Source organism: Scleropages formosus, chromosome 20 (assembly GCF_900964775.1).
Source record: "Scleropages formosus chromosome 20, fSclFor1.1, whole genome shotgun sequence".
Classification (NCBI taxonomy): domain Eukaryota; kingdom Metazoa; phylum Chordata; class Actinopteri; order Osteoglossiformes; family Osteoglossidae; genus Scleropages; species Scleropages formosus.
The window spans coordinates 15,907,524-15,927,125 of NC_041825.1; the positions used below are offsets into that span (position 1 = coordinate 15,907,524).

At 45.1% G+C, this 19,602-nt stretch overlaps 1 protein-coding gene across 1 annotated transcript; it reads right to left on the reverse strand.

Moving 5' to 3' along the window:
• Nucleotides 1-3,098: 3,098 nt before the first annotated feature.
• c1qtnf1 (C1q and TNF related 1) lies at nucleotides 3,099-15,936 on the reverse strand. The gene is made up of 4 exons (XM_018761704.2): nucleotides 15,746-15,936; nucleotides 6,650-6,822; nucleotides 6,276-6,382; nucleotides 3,099-4,847 (listed from the first exon to the last, which is right to left on the reverse strand). The coding sequence occupies exons 2-4, from the start codon at nucleotides 6,817-6,819 to the stop codon at nucleotides 4,297-4,299; spliced, it is 828 nt and encodes a 275-aa protein (XP_018617220.1). The 5' UTR covers nucleotides 6,820-6,822; nucleotides 15,746-15,936; the 3' UTR covers nucleotides 3,099-4,296.
• Between the last annotated feature and the right edge of the window lie 3,666 nt (nucleotides 15,937-19,602).

Below are 19,602 nucleotides of genomic sequence, written 5' to 3' on the forward strand. Positions count from 1 at the left end.
ATATTTGCAGCTCATTCTTTCTAGTGGTTAAGTGGCAGATTTCCAGAGCCCGAGAGCTGAGGGTGAGATTTAAAAAGCTGCCCGGGAGCCCCGGCCATCCCTACATAAATCTCACGATATGGCTGACGGCAGCTTCCTCCTTCTGACCGATGGACGCGGCCTCTCCGAGCTCTTCCAAAGCCCTCTTCAGTTTCGTGCGCTCTCGTGTTGTAGGGCCAGCTGGTAGTGTAGTGCTTAGAGCCGCTGCCTTCGGACCCACATGTCACAGGTTTCAAACCCCCCTCTAGCTGTAGCACCCTTGAGCAAGGTGTTCACCTTAAGCGAGAAAATAATCATAAGTTGCTTTGGCGAAAAACGTCAGCTACATTAAGAAATGTGCATGTCGTCTCAACACGTGTTCATTTGACTGCAGCCTCTCCACATGCTCCCAATAAAAGGTGGGAGGGGACAGTTGTCTAAAGGTTGTGGGGTTAAATCCCAGAAGGTCTTTAGTGTCCTGGAGAAAACTGAAAAAAATGGATATAATTGGTCTGGACAAACACGCTGCCCAACCACTCTATTAATAGTGATAAAAATACGATTTTACCCACTTTTCTGCAGCATTGAAGTGGGACCAAAGACGACAGTCGGATCCAGGATGGGAGAAAACACAGACTTGGCCACAAGGGGGCGCTGGCCAGCACGCACAGGCCGGGCGTCTCCGTTCACTTGTGCTCTGGGATGTGCCGGTCTGCGGTCTGGAGTAAATATACCCCAGTGGGAGCCGCGCACAGGGTACCTCCTCACCTCACTGCACCCAGCGCCTGCCCCTTACACAAGTACAGGGCCCCGCGGCATCCCAGTGGAGCTGCTGCAAGGATACAGTACTGCAAGGCATGCGCAGCTACTGTGTGTGTGTGTGTGTGTGTGTGTGTGTGTGTGTGTGTGTGTGTGTGTGTGCGGATGCAGCGCAGCACTGTTTTCTGAGCAGTTACAATCTCCAAGTGGAAGCAACTCACTCTGGGCTCTGGAGGAAATCAGCGTCCAGCTTCTCATTGTCCCCAGTGGCTCTTCGCTAAGAAAACGACGCATCGATGCCGCACGTCACCGCAGTGCCTTCCGCACGAATCGCTTAGCGAGACGGGCTTGTTAAAGAGTTACGACTGAGCGAAACAGGTGAAATCCTCTGGCGGTGTGTACTCGACTTCCGCAGCCCTTCACCCGCTTTCAGGAACAGAAGCAAGATTTCCAGGTGATGGGTTCACGTCCCAGGACAGGCCTCACAGCTGGGTTCTTCTGCAAAATATTTACTCCGATTGGTTTCAGCATATAAAGCAAATACGTATTCATGTCCTTTTGCCAGTAACTTTTGTGCGCTCCATAATTTCAGGAACATCATTTTCGCGAGCTCATCTGACACATATACGTTTCAGTGATGACTAGTTACATAACCCCGCTACATGTATCCCGATCTTTTATACAGTTTTTCTCGTCTTTCATGTTTGTAGCTGCTTAATGGCAAATCTCTGACTCGCCGAAAGCAAACAGAGAATTCTAGATGCACCTGGTGCTTTAGAAACATATTAACGAGAAAACGCCGCCTTGCAGAGTTCACTTTCGTACTTAGCAGTACGGGTTGTGTGTCTTACTACTGCGGTAAATTGCAGCTGACATCAGATACTCATCTGGGTTATGGCTGAGCTGACTCAGCAGTATTACTGCAGCGCTTAGCCCGGGAAAGATTTAAATAGCTGCATAAAATAAAATCATCGCATGCCTTTTTGCGAAAAGGTTCAGCAGTCAAACCTGGGAGGATGTGGATGTTGAAAGCACCACTCATTTCACGCAGAATTTCTCCCGCTGTTTCTTTTACTCCCGGACCTCACTTGTCGCTCAAGAAAAGTCCGCTAATTACAGGCTCTCGTAATAACGACCGTCACGGCCTCAAGCGCGTGACCGCCAAGACAAGTTTTCCCGGGAAGTCCCCCGTCTTTGCTGTTTTGGATCACACACACACACACACACACATTTTCAGAACCGCTTGTCCCATACAGGGTCGCGGGGAACCGGAGCCAACAACCACGGGGCGTAAGGCCGGAGGGGAAGGGGACACACCCAGGACGGGACGCCAGTCCGTCGCAAGGCACCCCAAGCGGGACTCGAACCCCAGACCCACCGGAGAGCAGGACTGCGGTCCAACCCACTGTGCCACCGCACCCCCTGTTTTAGATCATTTCTGCGTTAAACAACATAATGCTTGGTGTCCCGGGAGGAGCGGGCTGAGGCTTAGGATGAACCCTTTCCCGGGAGTCAGTCCAGCGCCAGCGCATTCCTGCGTGTCCAGAGCGCTTGGCAGACACACAGACTCACACTGAGACACACCCCTCCAGCATCAGCTCTTTTATTATTTCAGCTTTAAATGTATCAGCGTACAGTAATAGGGCCCAATAACATGTGCAAGACTTCATCAAAACAGTCCTTCAAAATCCGTCCAAAACGACCGACCAGCAGAAAGGAAAATATCAACGAGAAAAAAAAAAAAAAAAAAACACAGAGCTACTGACAAAAATTCTTTCCTGTCATGGAGCTTCTGCTCCCTAGCTGGCATTTCGGTAATTGATTAATGGTCCACATGATTGATCCGTCTCGGAAGCGCAGTCCCCCGGCGAAGGTTCGTGAAATTCTGCACCGGTAACCAGGAGCAGAATTTTCACCGTTTGAAATGCCAGAAAATGGATGGAAGCAAAACCGTATGTGACAAAAAAAAAAAAAAAAAAAAACACACAACGACAGTCTGGGGTTGTTCAAACCAAGTAGTCTTAGCAGCGGCCTTAAAAAACTTCTTTTCTAATACAAATCAGATGTATATATATATATACAGTATACTATAAGTGATTTCACTTTTGTGCTTTGTCTCCTAAAATGTCATAAAAAATCTATGATGTTTTAAGAATAAAAAGGATGTGTATAACATAAAAATAATACTACATACTTATAAAAAGGCTACTGCTGCTTACATAGTTTTACGAATAAGCACCACACAAATGTTTTACCAGTCTGAACAAGAAGAATAAGCACCAGTACGTTTCAACAATGTGAGATCTTAAATTTAAGCCGTACTCAAACGAGACTGCGCCTGCCTGCATTGCGCTCGCGTCTCAGTTTTGGTTCCGTAGCCGCTTGCTGTACAGACATAATGCCGCGAAAATGATGTTTGTCACAGTGCATCTTCGAGTAAGCACAGATGGAAGTCAGTTGGCAGGTCAGCGTGAAAGGTACCCCTTAAAGCAAGGACGCCGAACTGCAAATGGAATGAGAATTCTCATCTGAATGAGCACTGAGTGGAAAGTGATTAACGCACCCTAATTGCCAGATGTCACGGAGCACGATCCAAGTTTGCGGCGAAGTGAGATTTATACGCTCGGCGAAGGCCGGAGCGCTTCGGAGCGTGGAATTGTTTGCTGGGATGTAGCAGTTTGCGAACGAGCCCTCGACGGCACGTGATGGCCGGACAGGCGCGCATCACTCGTTTCGCACCTCACGCGGAGCAGCGTATGTCATCTTCATACACGCTACCGTGCAACTACTGTAATAAGATGCGTCCAGTTCAGGATGGGGTTAACAGCTGTACCCGCTTTTTGTGCAAGTCATTGGTCTCTTTCCTTCACTGCTCTGATGTGCCAAAAATAATCATGAGTTTCTGCTACGTACAAAAACTAAGCAAAGTGGAACAAGTCTTATGTCAAGGAATAAAATAATACAGAAACGTATGTGGTCGTAGACTGTTCAATTTCATAATCATTGTACTCGTCCAAAAGCGCTATGGCGCTATTCTTACAAGTGCTGTAAGAATGTACTGTGAGCAAAACACAACTCCAATATGGTTCAGGACAGTCATGAAATCTGTTTTAACAGGCAGAACAGAGAGATGCTTCCGCTTATAAAAGGATGATTCGTCGGGGTGTCGCGTGACTCCTCTACTTCGTTTTGTTCTATCCTTTCCCTGATCGTTTTAAATATATTTGTTTTCAATTTTTTCTTCCCTTCTAATTTATTACAAGTTTTACTGACTTTAAAAAATGTCACTTCTGGACCAGTGCAACTACTCTATATTTTGGGGCAACATTATTTCTCACTTTATTGCATTTCTTTGTTAACATATCTAAGCAAACTGATATAATTCAACACGTCTTTTTCACTTTCATATACATACCATACACTAGGAAAATCCCCCAAGCAACTTATTTCACTCATATAGGTTATAAAATATTCAATTATAATTGTTTTTGAAAATGAATTAAATGTGCAAGCAAAGGACTAGCCCTCACTCTTGGCCTTGATCAGGTAGCCGCTGAAGGTGATGTAGGTGTCAAAGTCGTCGCTGAAGACGGCGTTCTCCCTCTCGCCCTTGAAGAGGCGTACCCACACCTCGTCGTTTTGCTCCACCTCCAGCATGAAACTCTGGCTCTGCATGATGCTGCGGTCGCTGGGCTGCGCGTACAGTATCGCCATCTCCTGCTCGTTCTTCATCACGTGCAGGTAAGTCTCCTTCTGGTTCCACGTGTGCACGTTCAGACTGAAGAAGTAGACGCCGGGCACGTAGCAGTAGAACTTGCCAGAGAACATGTTGAAGTGGTTGTACAGGTTGACAAACACGGTGTCGAAAATGAGCGTCTGGTAGTATTCGTTGCTGTGCAGGGCCTTCTTGCGGCCCACTGAGAATGCAGCGTAATATGTCTTACAAGGATCGCCTGGGGCCCCCATGCTGCCCTTGGTGCCCTTCATCCCATTGGAGCCTCTCGGCCCAGGGTTCCCTGTCTTTCCCAATTTTCCGTATGGGCCACGCTGGCCATTGTCTCCCTTCTCACCTATAGAGACAGAGTTACTTTAGCAACATAACATCAGCAGCAGCAGTGTGATCATAACAACAGCATTATAACGCTATGCAATTATAACCTCTGCGGATGTGAAAACCAAAAAAATTACACAATAATAATAAGAAGAAGAACAATAAGAATAATAGCGATAAAAATCAAACATATCCGGCTACACAAATAGTACTTGCAGAAGAACCTTTTGATTTTTATTTGCATTATCTTTGTATTATTTTATGGGCATTTCAAATCGAAAATTTCTGGAATGCGCTGTATTTCACAGGCCGCAGTGAAAATTGACATTATATTTCCAGTATGAAACTAATAATCAGTTCCAACATGTTCCTTTTTATATCTTGTTTATACCTCCGATAAAACTAACGTCAGCTATGTAAACCAGTCACGGTTTTTCGGCGCGTTGTAAATCCTCACATATAACACAGGCAATAGCCCATCCCTCACACGTAATTATTTAATGCTAACATGATTGGCTTGCTTCCACAATAAATATCAGCAGCATATAAGCGGGTTTCACATAATGTTACATGTGATTCATGTAATTCACAACAACCATTAAAACTTTCTCCAAGTTTACACATAAACCTGTGCGTGCAATACTCTGCGGGTCATTATTTTTCCATTTTCACTGAGATGCAGACAATATAAAGCTGTTTTAGTGCCTTAATGGGGAGCAGTTTTTAATCACTGTTTGAAGAGAATCCCAGAAAGCATATCTGGTTATAACATAAGACAGAGGTCGTGGCCTGCTTTCTTTCACTTGTTTTGTTCAGTCTGTTTCAACCATACTTAGGTCTCGTCAGGCAGATGTCTTAAGTGTCATGAGCCCAGTATAAATGAAACAGCTAGGTTAGCCAGAAGTTCTGTGGTGTTTTAATATCACACAGCTATGCAAAGCATCCTCTGGGTGCTGGAAATAGCAGGGTGTGGTCAGGAGCTACTGACCAACAGTGGCGGTCCCCTTTTCCTTCGGGGAGAGCATCCCATAAGCCTCGGATACCACAAATGGCCTGATTCCGGCCAAGTCTACTTCCTGTCCTGTCAACTTTCAACTTTTTCTTTGTTTTTGGTGCTGGAATAGGCATTTCATGTTTAGTGATTCTTAATCGGTTTCATCCTGTCTGGCACGTCTTTTAAAGCCCCATTACACACAAGCAACAGACGGTGGGGGGGTGAGGAGCTGGGCTTATGACCATAAGGAAAGTTCCACTGAGCATGAACTGAATGAGAGAACTGAACAAGACAGCAAAGTTAAAAGACGTCTAATGAACATCTTCATGGGGTCTGGTCTTTCCTGCTCCCCAAATCAGCCATGTGTCTTTTCATCATCCATTCTTCATCTCATAGTCTTTCACTCTATCTTCCTTCAAGGCTGAGGTCCAGCACAATCTAGCAAGCGCTTACCTTTCAGGATAGTGATGTTTATATGAGGTATCACCCGATACTCTGTTTGAGGCTCTGTGTATTGCGGAAACTCCTCCTCTGGGTCACAGCAGCGTCGACACCTGGGTCTGTTCAGAGACAGGTGAGTGTTACACAGGGTAGGGACGGTGAGATACAGTGGTACCAAAAGGCTGTTAAATAGCTCTGCTAGTGAAGGGCCCTTGAAACCTTGCATGGCAAAACAGTAGCAGTACCAGTACAGCATCAGTGTTCCTGAACAACGCAAACACAAAATGAACAAATGAAGCCATTATTATCCATTGGTGTTTACGGAGCCTGCTTGAGGACCATGTTGTTGATAGCTGTTAAGTGTGTTACAGTGGAGGAAGCGATACCTGGAGTCTCTGTGTTGGTCCCTCTGGTGGGGGCTGTTTCTGGGGTCTGATGTCCCGGGCTCTCTCTCCAAATGGGATGTTCTGTATGACTGTGATAGTGTGCCCATACAGAGCAGCATCATGGGCACCAGGGCAACAGCGAGAAGGAACCACCCAGGGGTCTGCATCATCTGCTAGGGTTTAGAGAGATGGAATTTGTAAGGTCAGAGTGTGTGGTGCTTGTGACAGGGAGCCAAGTCAAAGAATTATCACAAAGACGTACAGGTGGTTAAGAAAATAATATAAAAATCTCATGAAAAATCCTGAAGTACCTAAATCATATCGAAAAACGTGGCTGCGAAGGTGAATCGGGTTAAACAGTAGTACGTGTCAGCTATAAAAGAGGTCTAAAAATGAGAACTTCGATGTATGAGTTTTCAAAGCTACATAAGGCAACTAACAGAGTTCCAAAGAGGCCAAATAAATTGCACCTGAATTATAGGTGTACAAAACTTGGAAAATTATTCATCATGTCAAAGGGAACAGTCTCAAAAATAATGACAGTATGTGCCACACATGGACAAACTTAATAAATGAAGAGGTTGCAAGTCAAAGGTCACCAACAGGGATAGACTGAAACTTCATAAGATAGTTGCCCAAGAGTATCGCTTCAAAAATTACCACAGAATTGATCAACATTTCTGAATTTCACAAAGCTGGAGTTCATGCCATAGTTACCATTCCAAAAACACTTGTATCCAAGCCCAATCCTTGACCTGGTGTAAGGGATGCAAAATCTGGAGCAGGGGGAAAACGTAACATGATCTGATGAGTCATCTTTCACCCTGCTTCCTACATTCAGATGGGTTTACGTTTGGAGAAAGCCATAGGATGCTTTAAACTCACAATTTCTTTTGTCAGCTGTTGGAAATGGTGGTGGACCCTTAATGGTAAGGGCAATAATCTCATAGGAGTTATTAGGTCCAATGATTGCTCTTCATAGTCAAGGAATGGCCTAGGAATATGAGGTTATTGCACAGGACCAGGTGCATCCTATTGTGCAAACACTACTCTCAAAGTCAAGAAATTCAAGAGCGGTTTCATGAACACCAGGATGAGGTCTAACACCTTCTATAGCCCTGCTAATCATCAGATCTAAACATCATTGAACCTTTATAGGAAGCTCTAGTACGCATGTAGATTTCAATTTCCTTTATCCCTCCAAGAATGGTGCCGTATACCCCTACACACAATTCGGTACTTCAATAACAGTATTCCATGAAGAACTAAAGCTGTCCTGAAAGCAAAGGGTGGCCCTAATTTTTATTAGGTCCTTGATATTAGCATATGCGTTTCTGTTATCTTGTCCATCTCTTCTATATGATGCGAACTATAGAAATTCCACTCTCGATCTTTGGATCTCTGTTGCACAAAAGAGAGTGCAGATTATGTTGTTTACTGTGTATAATGTCATCATGGCAATAACTAATGTTTGATTGTTCATAATGTTCAGAAAAAATATTTCATTATGGACTTTACTAGTGCATGGATTCATGGCTGGGACGCATTCAGAAGTTTATATTGTTGTATATTTATTTCACTACTATTTCAGATTGTTTACTGCTCCCCAATTGAGCAGCAATATAACGTGCTTTCGAAAACATCACTGGCAGCCAAACCCCAGTAGCTATGGTAGCCTAAAAAAACCCAAACACTGAAATCTTCTTAGACATTATGATTCATACATTTGGAAAGGCGTCGAGTGCTGGCAGAGGCAAGCCTGTCATCAATCTGTTTTCTTTTGCCGGTGTGCAAAGAATGGGTTTGCAGCTGCAGTTTGTGTAACTCTTATCAGAAATTGGAGAGCTACTGTGGCTTGATCAGCAGCTGAGAAACGGGTAATGAGATCAGGTGGGCTCTTTCCAGGTTGAGTACTCATTTCTGGCTGTCAGATTATGCCAGACTCATGAGGTCAGTGTCTGGACCAACAGGCTGATAGAAGTAGTACCCTTTTAAACAGTGCCTTCACAACACCTGACTGATGACAGAGCTATGTCAAAACAATGCCAAAGAAACAAACAGACTACATACCACACCACTAAAAAAGTGTATATATATATATCTGGAATGGAGAACTGTTCTTAATTAATTCACTTATGCCTTATGTGAAAAAAGCTTTGTCCCGTCAAGTGAACTTAAATTTTTGGTACTTACATGCATATGTCTATTTAGTATTCATGAACTGCTGAATCTGTCTCAACATTCAAGAATGGTCTCAAAATATGTTTTTCGGACCCACTTATCTCCTGATCCGCTGTCTACTCCGTAAACTTTCATTAAGTCATCTGTTAAAAAAATATTCCATGTCAACTCTTTATATGGTTACTTATATAATGTGGTGCTGTTTGAAAGTATGTGAACCCTACAGAGATGTTTATTATTCTTGTAGAAAATATTAAACGTATAAAATCTAAATCTTAAATCCTGAATAAACTTATGAAATTAATAAATAATTATCATTGACACACCTGATACTACTTATCTACTTAGTTTTTCCAATTCAACCTAGGATTCACTCATTCTTGCCCCTGCACTACTTCTGTTTTTCTATTAGACACATGATTTCCTTTAAAGCAACATATGGAATTGTTAATACACCTATTATGTCAGATGAGAAAGACTGCTTCTTATTAAATAACAATTTTGTGGTACAACGAAGGGACACAAGAGGTTCACATACTTTCAAGTAGCACTGTATACACTGGTAAAAACTGTGGTTTTGAACGGACTCTTTTGAGAATTGCACGTCTGCATGTGTGTCTCTGTTGGCGAAATGTACTCTTGTTTACTTTGAGTTGTACATCATTTCAAAACAAAAGTATGTGCTGAAACAAATAAGTGTAAATGTAAACATAAATGTAATATGGTGGCTATAACTTTCTTCACAACTCATACTTCAGCAGTGCATCGGAAGGCAGTGAGCACCACATACACCTTCACAACAACCAGTGTTAGGAACGCTGAGAAGAGTCGAAATGACAGTTTCTTGATACGCTCATGAGAACTATTTACATATTCGTAGTTGTTACATTAAAACTAATGTCTTCTAAAGCTGCTATACAGCTCTGCCGGAGAAAGCGTGAACATGGTACAGAATTCTTCATTATTTTACTGCAGCCTGGAGCTGGAACCACAGAAGCTAATTTTGAACCCCGGGCCATGCCTTGATCTCTCTTCTCGGGGTGAAAACCACAATGAAAGCCGAAGAGATTGCAGAACAGGAAAACATTCAAATCTGCACGCAGTCCTTCCGAAGAACTCGCAGACAGGCTAAACAATCCCAGAGACCGGAGAGCAGATCAACCTTTGCATAAAGGCACACATTGTAAGCTGAGGCTTATGACGAACAGTGGCAGCAATGTATCATAAATGGCGTAAGCCATTAAGAGGTGCCAAGGAATTGTTTGTGCTGGCCAGAGTGATTGTTGGACTCACACAGTCAAATATGGTAAAAGCCTGGAAACAAGAATGCGTGACAAGAACAAACAACACAGTCATTGTCTGTACAAACACGAAAAGATGTACTGGACGTCTTCTGTTAGAAGAACACAAGGTTGTACCGACTTGAAGATCTCACATCTCAAATTAATACTTATGTACTTGGGGACGGGAGGGCATTTATACGCCCTGTTTTGTAGAGTGTTTTACAGAAATGTTAAATTGTACTTGACACCTGTTGACACGTGGTCCTTTTTTATTTTCGGCATTTGAAATTGTTTTGTCGGTTATTAAGAGATGAGAGGAGAAACTGGGACATCTAGCCTAACGCTGCAGAGATTGCCAATAAAACAGTGGCAAAGAGCACAGCTCTGCTGTAATGATGAAATCCACAAGAGATCTGCTGGAAGATCTTAAGGAAAATACCACAAAAGGCATTTCAGTGCTTCACAACACATCAGAGCCTTACAGAACCACAGAGATCGTATCCACTGGCTCCATGGAGAAAGGGTGCCCATTATGATGCGGCAACAGAGAGAGCGAGGAAGTTCAAGTCAACTCACTAAGTGTCACCAACACCGGTGTCATGCATCAGTGCGTAGTAAGAAAGAGCCAAAGGACAGGAGAAACACCCCAAGCCAATTACTGAGAGTGTGCGAGGAGTCTCCTGTCCCCTGTGCTGAAGCAGGCTTCATCTCATCTGTCTAGAGACCCGCTTTCCCTTTATAACCTGCTCCTTTGTTTAGCTCCCGTGTGCCAGTGTAAGTCTAATGTCATCCTCCCGCTTGGTGCTTCTTTTCATCATGAGAGCACATCGCATTTTCAGGCCGCTCTTTTCGAAACCTGATATCGGTAAGGCTGGAGAATACGCGCGGCATCGCTGGATTTGGGTCGAATTTCTGGGCAGGTTCATCATTAACCTGATGTGTAGCCGATCTCAGTGCCCGTCATTGATTTTCCGTGCCTTGCTGACTGTTTTATTCAGTCCTGAAGAAAATGCTGTTGCGTGTGCTATTGCGCTGCCGCCGAGACCGTCCGCGTGGCATTCTTACAAATTGACGGTGGTTATTCTATAAATATAATAGTTGCGCTCCCGGTCCTGTATTTGACACTTAACATGTTTAGAAATAATGTTCTCTTGACTTACAGTAACAAACACAAAATCAGCCAGAAATGCTGCAATGCAGCTCTACCCAAGCTATCACCTGGTGCCCCAAAGGATTCCCTCTTCCACAAGTTTACAAATGTGCTTTGAGCAGCTGATTGAGAGAATATGGCGGTCCGTTATGTCTGTGAAGATTCTCAATCATCCAGGTCATGGTATATCTAAAAAACGAAGCTAAAACAAGGGCAGGACGCCACCCAGGTTAATTTCAATAACATCCTCTAATTGGCAGGTGATTATTGGGTTGTTAACAGACCCCAGTCATGTGAATCTCAAATGGGCTCCACCCATAGATGTTCCAAGTTTAAAACCAAAACTCCCCACCAGTCTTTTAGAACTGAAGAAGCCACTTGGATGAGTGGTGAAACATTTTCAAGAAAACTCATGCAAGTCCAGTTGCCCTTGTTTTAGCTTCGTTTTTTAGATGTGGCAGTCCGTTGCGGGTGTAGCGCATTATTCTGCACATCTAATCGCCACTTTTCCAGATCCCTTTCTCCCCCCGCTATTCCTTTCTCTGTTTCCCACCGTCTGCTTAAATAGCAGGAAATACAGCCTCCACAGCGAGGATGGAGGCGTAATGGTTGCGACAACTGAAACAAACTGTAAGTGCTTTAGCAGGTAATGGAGCGCAGAAGTGGACTGTGTCTAACGCGCTAGCTCCATTCATATGTCAAACGGAGGGTGGCAATGGCAGTCCAGGCGAGGCCCACAGCTGATGTGCTGAAAGTGCCGCTGCGGCCCCCCCCCACCGCAGCGTCACCCACGGCCCTGCCAGATGCACGTCTCCTCCACTCACTCGACGAGCTGTCTCCGTTTTATTCCTTTCCCCGATAACTTTTTACATTTTTTTTAATGAAAGCTAATGCATTACAGCTTCGTAGCTGAGTGCATCTCTCCTTAATCATCCGACACTCTGTAGCCGCTGTAACCCTCGGCATCCACCGGTCGCTACAACAGAACTTGACAAAGAGACACGGTTCAGAAGCTGGTGCCTGACCTGCACTGTGTTCTCTACATGTCGAATAGGAACTTATGGACACAGCGTACGCGCTATTGGCGCCTGGATCCTTCAAACGGGGAGAGAAGAAAAACATCAGACTCTGTGCAAAATTCAGAAAGGGAGTACGTCCAGAAAGCTTCAAAGCATTTGATAGCAGGGTTCTGCGGACAGTGGTCATGGCCTAGCCTTTTGATGTGTGTTCTTAAAGGGTCATCTGACCGCAGCAAACGCTCCTTATTTTACAGATGAGCGGTTCACCTCTGCATTTGCTAATCCTATGGAGCAGCCAAGTCTGAGAATTCACTTTTTAAAAGCAAACTTGAGTTCTCCCTCCACCTGATATATAAATCAAACATATTAATTTGTGTGTGAGTAACGGAGAGTGTCTGTGTGTTCCACTGATGTATGGATGAGTGACCCAGTGTAGGTAGTGTATCTAGCAGTATAAGTCACCGCGGTGAATAAGGTGTGCGGGCTGGTAACACTGCATAGAGTTCATTGGAAGGAGCTTTGAAGAAAAGTGCCTGCTAAATAAATAAATGTGAATGTCTTAAATGCTGGTATGTACTGTACACTATCACGAAATCCCCGTTGTTTTTAAAGGTAGGCTTTGTGCATTTTTGCTCGTCTCTGAAAGAGGACAGGTTTGTTACTCTGCTGTCGACTTTTTCGCTTTTGTTCCAAACGTCCCCACGTTTACAATACTGCATTTCATTTCCGTCTTCCCGGAAGGGCTGTTTGCACAGCTTTTAACAAAAGTGAGCCTCGCTCCAAAGACAGCCCTGACCTTATAGTAAACAACTTATATAACCACAGAACATTATTGCGCTGCAGAGATGATAAACACGGTACTATCTGAAGATCATCTGAAACTTCCTGCGTTGTACATAATCTCTTAAGATCTTAAACGTAGGTCAAAAGTTCTGCTTAGGTTGTCGGCAAAAAGAAAAGAGGCTAAGGCTGCTAGAGCAATATTAGCCACAGCGTTAGGCTACATTTTGAAACAATGGCGTGAAGGCCTTTTAACCTTCTTTTCGTAGAAATCAGATGCGCAGCCATGCAGTAATAAAAACCACAGCAGTACTGCTCAGTGAAACACTATGATCAGTCATGGTTCTGTTTTCATGTTCCATTTTTAGGTACTAAAGCTGTTTTGGCTTGTCAGGGGTTTGCTCTATGAATACATACAAACACTCGGCGCAGGGTTTGAAGCTGCCAGGGTTACATTTTGCAGGGTGTTGCGAGACCCTTTGAGGTTATGAAAAGGCAGTGGATCTTCCTGCGGGGGCTCTGTGTGTACCGTATGAAAGTTAGATGGATTTTGTCGATGTGCTAAGGCGGTGGGGGGAAATCCTTGGTTAAGTCTCCTCTGCAAAGCCCTGCCAGGTGCCGTTCGACTGGATGAGTCTCAAATCTCTCAGGGCTTTCCGCTGAATCCACACACAGCTTCTCCTGTCAGCTCTGTGTTTCCTCTTAACTTTCTCTTTGTTATTCCGTCACGTCGCGCCTTTTACGTAGGAAGCCACGGCGGTCTCGACGCCGCGGCGCGCTCGGACGGCCGCGCCCTTTCCAAAGAGTTCATCATCCTTTGGTTAGCCGAACGCCGTCGTCGCCGCTCTGTTGAAGACGTAACATGCAAGATGTACATTGGAACAACTGCTGCTTTTCATGATCGTAAATCCGAAAGCCACAAAAGAAGGCCGCACAACACAATCGCTCATAATCGCGTCAAGCCTGCATCCGACTGATTTATGGTTAGCTTAGCGCACGGCATATGGGTGGATCAGAAGTGGCATTCAAAATGTTTGACCGGTCCGTACACGACCGCGTCCGCCCTATCAAAGGGAAGGATAAACTAATACGGCAGTGTGGAATCCACCATCCCTGGCTGAAGGCATCCAGAGCCATTCTGAATTGAGACCACACAAAGGGGGCACATAGACGGATCCAGCGGGGAGCGACATCTGCTCTTTGTTTCTACTTAGTAGCAAGAGACCTGCCTGTGGTAGAGCCCCGAACACAATCACTGGATTGCCAAAGGCTGCTTCTTTCGCATATAATGAGAAACCATTCCAGAGCAAAACAGTCAGCTATGCAGGGTGCCAACAATAACCATGAATGTTTACAGCTTTTAAGCATGTCAGAGTCTCGGTAAATCTAATTTGTACCGGCCTGTCCTTCCCCTCGTCCACTATCGCACCACACAGACAGAATCCTTTAGTTTATTGCAGGTATAAATTCCGGTTTAATGACTTTACTGACATTTTACCATTTGAGTTTAATTACAGGCACACACACTCTGAAGACACATCTGTCTGTGAGTTTCTCCAGAGCAGTCCCAGAGCGCAGGGGCTCAGAGTGTTGGCTTCTTCTCTGGAACTCATGTTCTTGAAGCTCACTGGAAAAAAAACGTGATTTCCTGCGGAAGCAGGAGCTGTTCTGAGTGTGGCGATGAAACCGCAGCCTGTCAGATGGTCCACATCAGAGGCCAGAGAAGCAAGGAGGATGGCGGCCTTGAGCGAAACGCTGGCCGGGGCTCAGTTCCAGAAGTCTGGCACACATCGAGACACCGAAGGTACCACAACACCATGCTTTTTATAGGACAATATGGGACAACATGTGTGGGGCAACAGGGACGGAGTGTTTTTTCTTTCCCCTTCTTCCAAAGCATATGAAATGCGAAGAGGGAAATGAAGTAATTTCTGCCAGACTTTGCGATGGCGTGCCTAAAGAATTCCTGCCCGGGATTCTTGTGGAGTGCTTGGGATTTACATTGAGAGTGTGCGGAGTGAAAGGGTCTGCTTCATATGAGATACTTTTGAGACATTTCCATGCCATACCGCTACTCCTGCAAAACAGAACTTCCCGGGAGAAATTTTCTCTGGAGTCCGACAGTCAAATGTTGAAAAAATCATTACGAACCTGTATGTCAAGGAAAGCGACCGAGTGAAATGAAACAGCTGCAAGGGAAAGGCTGTCAGTGTCACATGTGTGCTTCTGCATTGTCGATTAACCTAAAACAGTTATTTTGCCCATAAACAAAATCCTTCCTTTTCGAGCTGCGGGCAAACATGTGCATTCATTTCAAGTTGAAAGTCTAAACCAAACACGGTTCCACTTGAGCAGAAGTTCCTCCTCCATCTCCATTATGCAATATGCATGGTAAAGCTTCAAGGGGAAAAAATATTACCTTGAAAAGATTTACAGCTTTGCATCTGTGCGAGAGAATTTACAGCACAAGACCCCTGTCAGCGATGTGTGCTGAGATATAGTGTGAGTCAGGCTTCAGTGGCAAAAGGCAATGAAATTATCCTGATGCATTTGCAAGTGCAGCTAGTGACATAAATAGTCGAGGCACACTCCCAAGTTGGATATAGCACTCGACAGCCCATTATGAATGTACAACAAAGGCACTTTGTGTGAGCGGAACAGGAGGGCTGAGCCGGAGGCCTACCTGTGTTCGGATCCCCCCCGCCGCACGCAGAGCTCCGGAGACCGTGCCGCTTGCCGCTGGTCAGCCACGGGGGTGTCGCTGCGAGGCCGCCGAGGCTGTCTTCCCACGTCCCGCCGCCGCGCGCCCCTCAGCCGCACTCAGGCATCTCCCTCGGACTCCCCCGAGCCGGCAGCGAGGGACCGCGGGACAGATGGAAGACCACAGGAAGAGAGGGAGGGGGGCGGAGGAGGAGCCGCGACACAGAGGAAGGGAAAATAAAAACGAGGCAGGAGCGCAGAGGATCGGGGTGAGGGGGAGGCGGATGGATGAAGAAGCCTGGGAGGAGGAGAGCAGGCAGAGAAGGGCAGGGGTGCCGCTGAAGACGGGGGCCTGTGCTCCTTTCCCTGTGGCGGAGAGTCTGCCTTCTTCGTCCACACACACACACACACACACACACACACACACACACACACACACACACACACACACACACACACGTCCTGGCGCTCTTCGGCTCACTGTGCTCCGCAGCGCAGCTCTCCTCGTCTCTCCTTCGATGCTCCTCTCTTCCCACCGAATCAAGCGCCAGACACTCTCTCCCGCACTGTACGCTGTGTGGAAAAAGAGTTCCTCATCACCACGTAAACCCCTGAAGGTCTCTTCACGTTCAGGCCTTTCTCCGCGTCATCCTTCAGATGTTCAGAGTTGACAAAACATTTTTATTTGAACGCTCGCTCCACGTGCTTAGCTTTTATTTCTCTGTGTAACATTTCAACCCAGCAACACCTAATGATTTTCCTCACATTTCAGTCATTTTAACGCTCCTACGCAAAGCACGGCTATTTGTTTGCTTACGGCAGACAGTTTAATGCCAAATAAATGCCATAGCTTTGTGTTTCAGCAGTTAAACACTGCTGGATTGTTCACTGAATCACTCAAAGAGGGGTTGAAGGGTCTAGCAGAAGCCTTTTTGGTGGGGTTGGAGAGCGAAACCTGCTGGTCACAGGCCTCGACCCCTGAATGTTCAGTGCTGCAGCACTTCGTGTTGATTTTCACATGGCCATTAACAACAGTCGCATGTTGGGCTGTGGCCTCAAAGTCCAACACACACACACACACACACACACACACACACACACACACACACACACAACCGCTTATCCCATAGGGGGTCGCGGTGAGCCGGAGCCTAACCCGGCAACACAGGGCAGAAGGTCAGAGGGGGAGGGGACACACCCAGGACGGGACGCCAGTCCGTCGCAAGGCACCCCAAGCAGGACTCGAACCCGAGAGCAGGACCTGGTCCAACCCACTGCGCCACCATGCCCCCCACTCAAAGCCCAACATCGCTGCCTAAATAAACTATAATCTTAATGTTTCTTGGTAAACAATTTTTTTCTTTAACCAATGGATTGTCCAGAATCAGTATCACATGAGGTGATAACTTCAATCTAATGCTGACTGATTCCAGTGTCCCGAAATTAGTTTTACGGTATATTTCACTATTTCGCTGTTTTTTTAACCTCATTTATTTTTTACCGCTATTGAATCCCGTATGATGAACATCTGTTACAAGTACAAACAAAACAACATAAAATCCGTAACAAGCGCCTACGATAGAAAACTAACTTTCCCACTGAAACCATAACCTTGGAAAAAGAGACAACAGACGGAACAAAGCAGAATCAAATATCATATTGACAGTTCACATATATACAGCAAAAAGTGCTTTCTTTGTTTAATTTCTACTGATATTTTGTAATGATCTTAGCTCATACATACATACGAATTCCATGGGTTGATAGTAAAAACTACCACAGAACAAAATAAGTGTTTTTTTTCTCTCTTTTTGTTAATATTGTGTTTAATTTTATACATCTGGTGACTGCACATTGTCCACATTTAGTATTGGCCTAAGCTACAACTGTTCTGCCGTGTGTGTGTGATTCCATTGTTCAGCTAGAGCTTGATCAAAAAGGAAAACGGTTCACTTCTGTTTATTTATTTGGTGTATCATCTGTACTTGACTATGTTTTTTAAACTTATATAGTGTATTGCATGTTCACAAATGCATCAGATATGCCGGCAAGGGTCCTGCATAAAGAACAGTACTTTGAAAGTAAATGCGAGGGCAAATCATATACAGTATGCGGTTCTTCTTCTCGTGTCTTCCACTCCTCCTGGGGCATAGGCCGCCAACCAGGGCTCTCCAGGCATCCCTAAGAATAGAGATGTCATGAAGTTTCCTTGCTGCCATTTCTGTAGCTGGCAAGGTTTTTACCCCTCTTCCTTTCTCAGCCAGGCTTGGGACCGTCCGTGGCGGAGTTAGAGCACGTGATTAGAAACCAACATAAAACTGCAAGTGCGACGCGGCTGAAATAAATTGGGAGGTTCAAGAAAAAAATAAGCAAAAGACGCATTGCGGTCCGGAAAACGTACCACTGTTCTTTGAGGTTCTTTCCTCACACGTAGATGTATGTGTAAAGTAAGTCTTGTGGCTTCCGGGGCCCTGATGGGAGCAGGGAGCAGGTCAATTACGCTCATGGGTGAGGGGGGTCGAAAGGCAGATTTTTTTCCAGGAAAATGTGTCATAGGGATGGAGAGTCATCAGGGTCATCGGTCCCATTTCAAGGAATTTCCTGGGGTTTTTTTAAACACAGCCCTGGTGCTTTCATGTAAACGAACAGGATTATGTCACTTCCAAGAATCCGCTGAAGCAAACTGATACCTACTATTCCCCTTTCTCAGAAGTACATTTAAAGCTTTTGCATCTTTTATTCACGCTTCAGTGGAAGAAACACATGAGTCTGTTATACCGTATGTATCTGAGAGAAGTGTGTGTGTGTGTCTTGGACTTCCCGAGCGAGACTGTGAGCAGTGCGTTTCGCGCCATCTCTCAGATGTGCTACTGCAACTCGCCACTAGGTGGCGTCGTTCCCTTACATTTGATGGCACACGTGAATAAGTCACAGGAGGAGACGGGCACTTCCACAAATACGGGGGAATGACGTCAGAGTCGAGCCATTTATAGCAGCCACTTCTCAGAAAAAAAAAAGCTTAAACTGAGAATATCAATTTTTGATGCTGTCACTGCTGACTTCTCTCTAATATTTATTGTATACTGGAATTGAAAAATATAAAGACACGCGCTAAACACATTCAGTAGCTTTCATTAAAAGTCACCCTTTTAATTGAGTGGGTATGAAAATACCAGTTGAACACCTGCCGGCTTGCCGTATAATATTTTAAAAATGACTGCCCACTTTGCACGAGTCAAGAACGAAAAGGTGTGTCCTGTTTTATTCGAACCCCTCCTTGCGGAAGGCCACCGAGAGGCCCTCGTTCAGTATATGGAAAGATGGTGCTTTTATAACAGAGCGGAGCAATCAGCATCTTCAGATCATGGCAACAGCTTATCCTCTCATTATTTTAGACACTATCCAGGCTTTTGCACCTTTATAAAGCAACTAATTTGCACAGACGAATGAAGAGAGAGCAAACGAGAGCTGAAAGACGGTATCTGCAAACACTGCTCGTGCGTTTCCCTTTGTTTTACGTCTAAGGCTACTGCTGTGTGAAGCAGACTGAGAAAACCTGCTTGGAAAGATGCTATGCAAAATTCTTCCGAGCGAAACATTACCTACTGTGACAGCAGCTGACAGTATGAGAGACCCAGTTGAGTTTCTATGAGATTATAGGCTCTGAGGACTGATGACACCACACAGAGCTTATCATATGGCTAGTGTAAACATGGGGCAGTGAGCGGGGTTAGGGTTAGACCCCTCTGGGCCTTGCAATCTCAGCATCCCTAGGTTTCAATTCCTCTCCTGTTGCGATACCCTTAACCAAGGTACTGATACTGAATTCACACAATTAGG

Excerpts from the sequence above, each read along its gene's own strand:
- c1qtnf1 (XM_018761704.2), bottom strand. The coding sequence starts at position 6,819 with ATGATGCAGACCCCTGGGTGGTTCCTTCTCGCTGTTGCCCTGGTGCCC. Across the intron at positions 6,383-6,649 it reads GACCAACACAGAGACTCCAG|ACCCAGGTGTCGACGCTGCT; the intron begins GTATCGCTTCCT and ends GTCTCTGAACAG. Across the intron at positions 4,848-6,275 it reads AAACATCACTATCCTGAAAG|GTGAGAAGGGAGACAATGGC; the intron begins GTAAGCGCTTGC and ends CTGTCTCTATAG.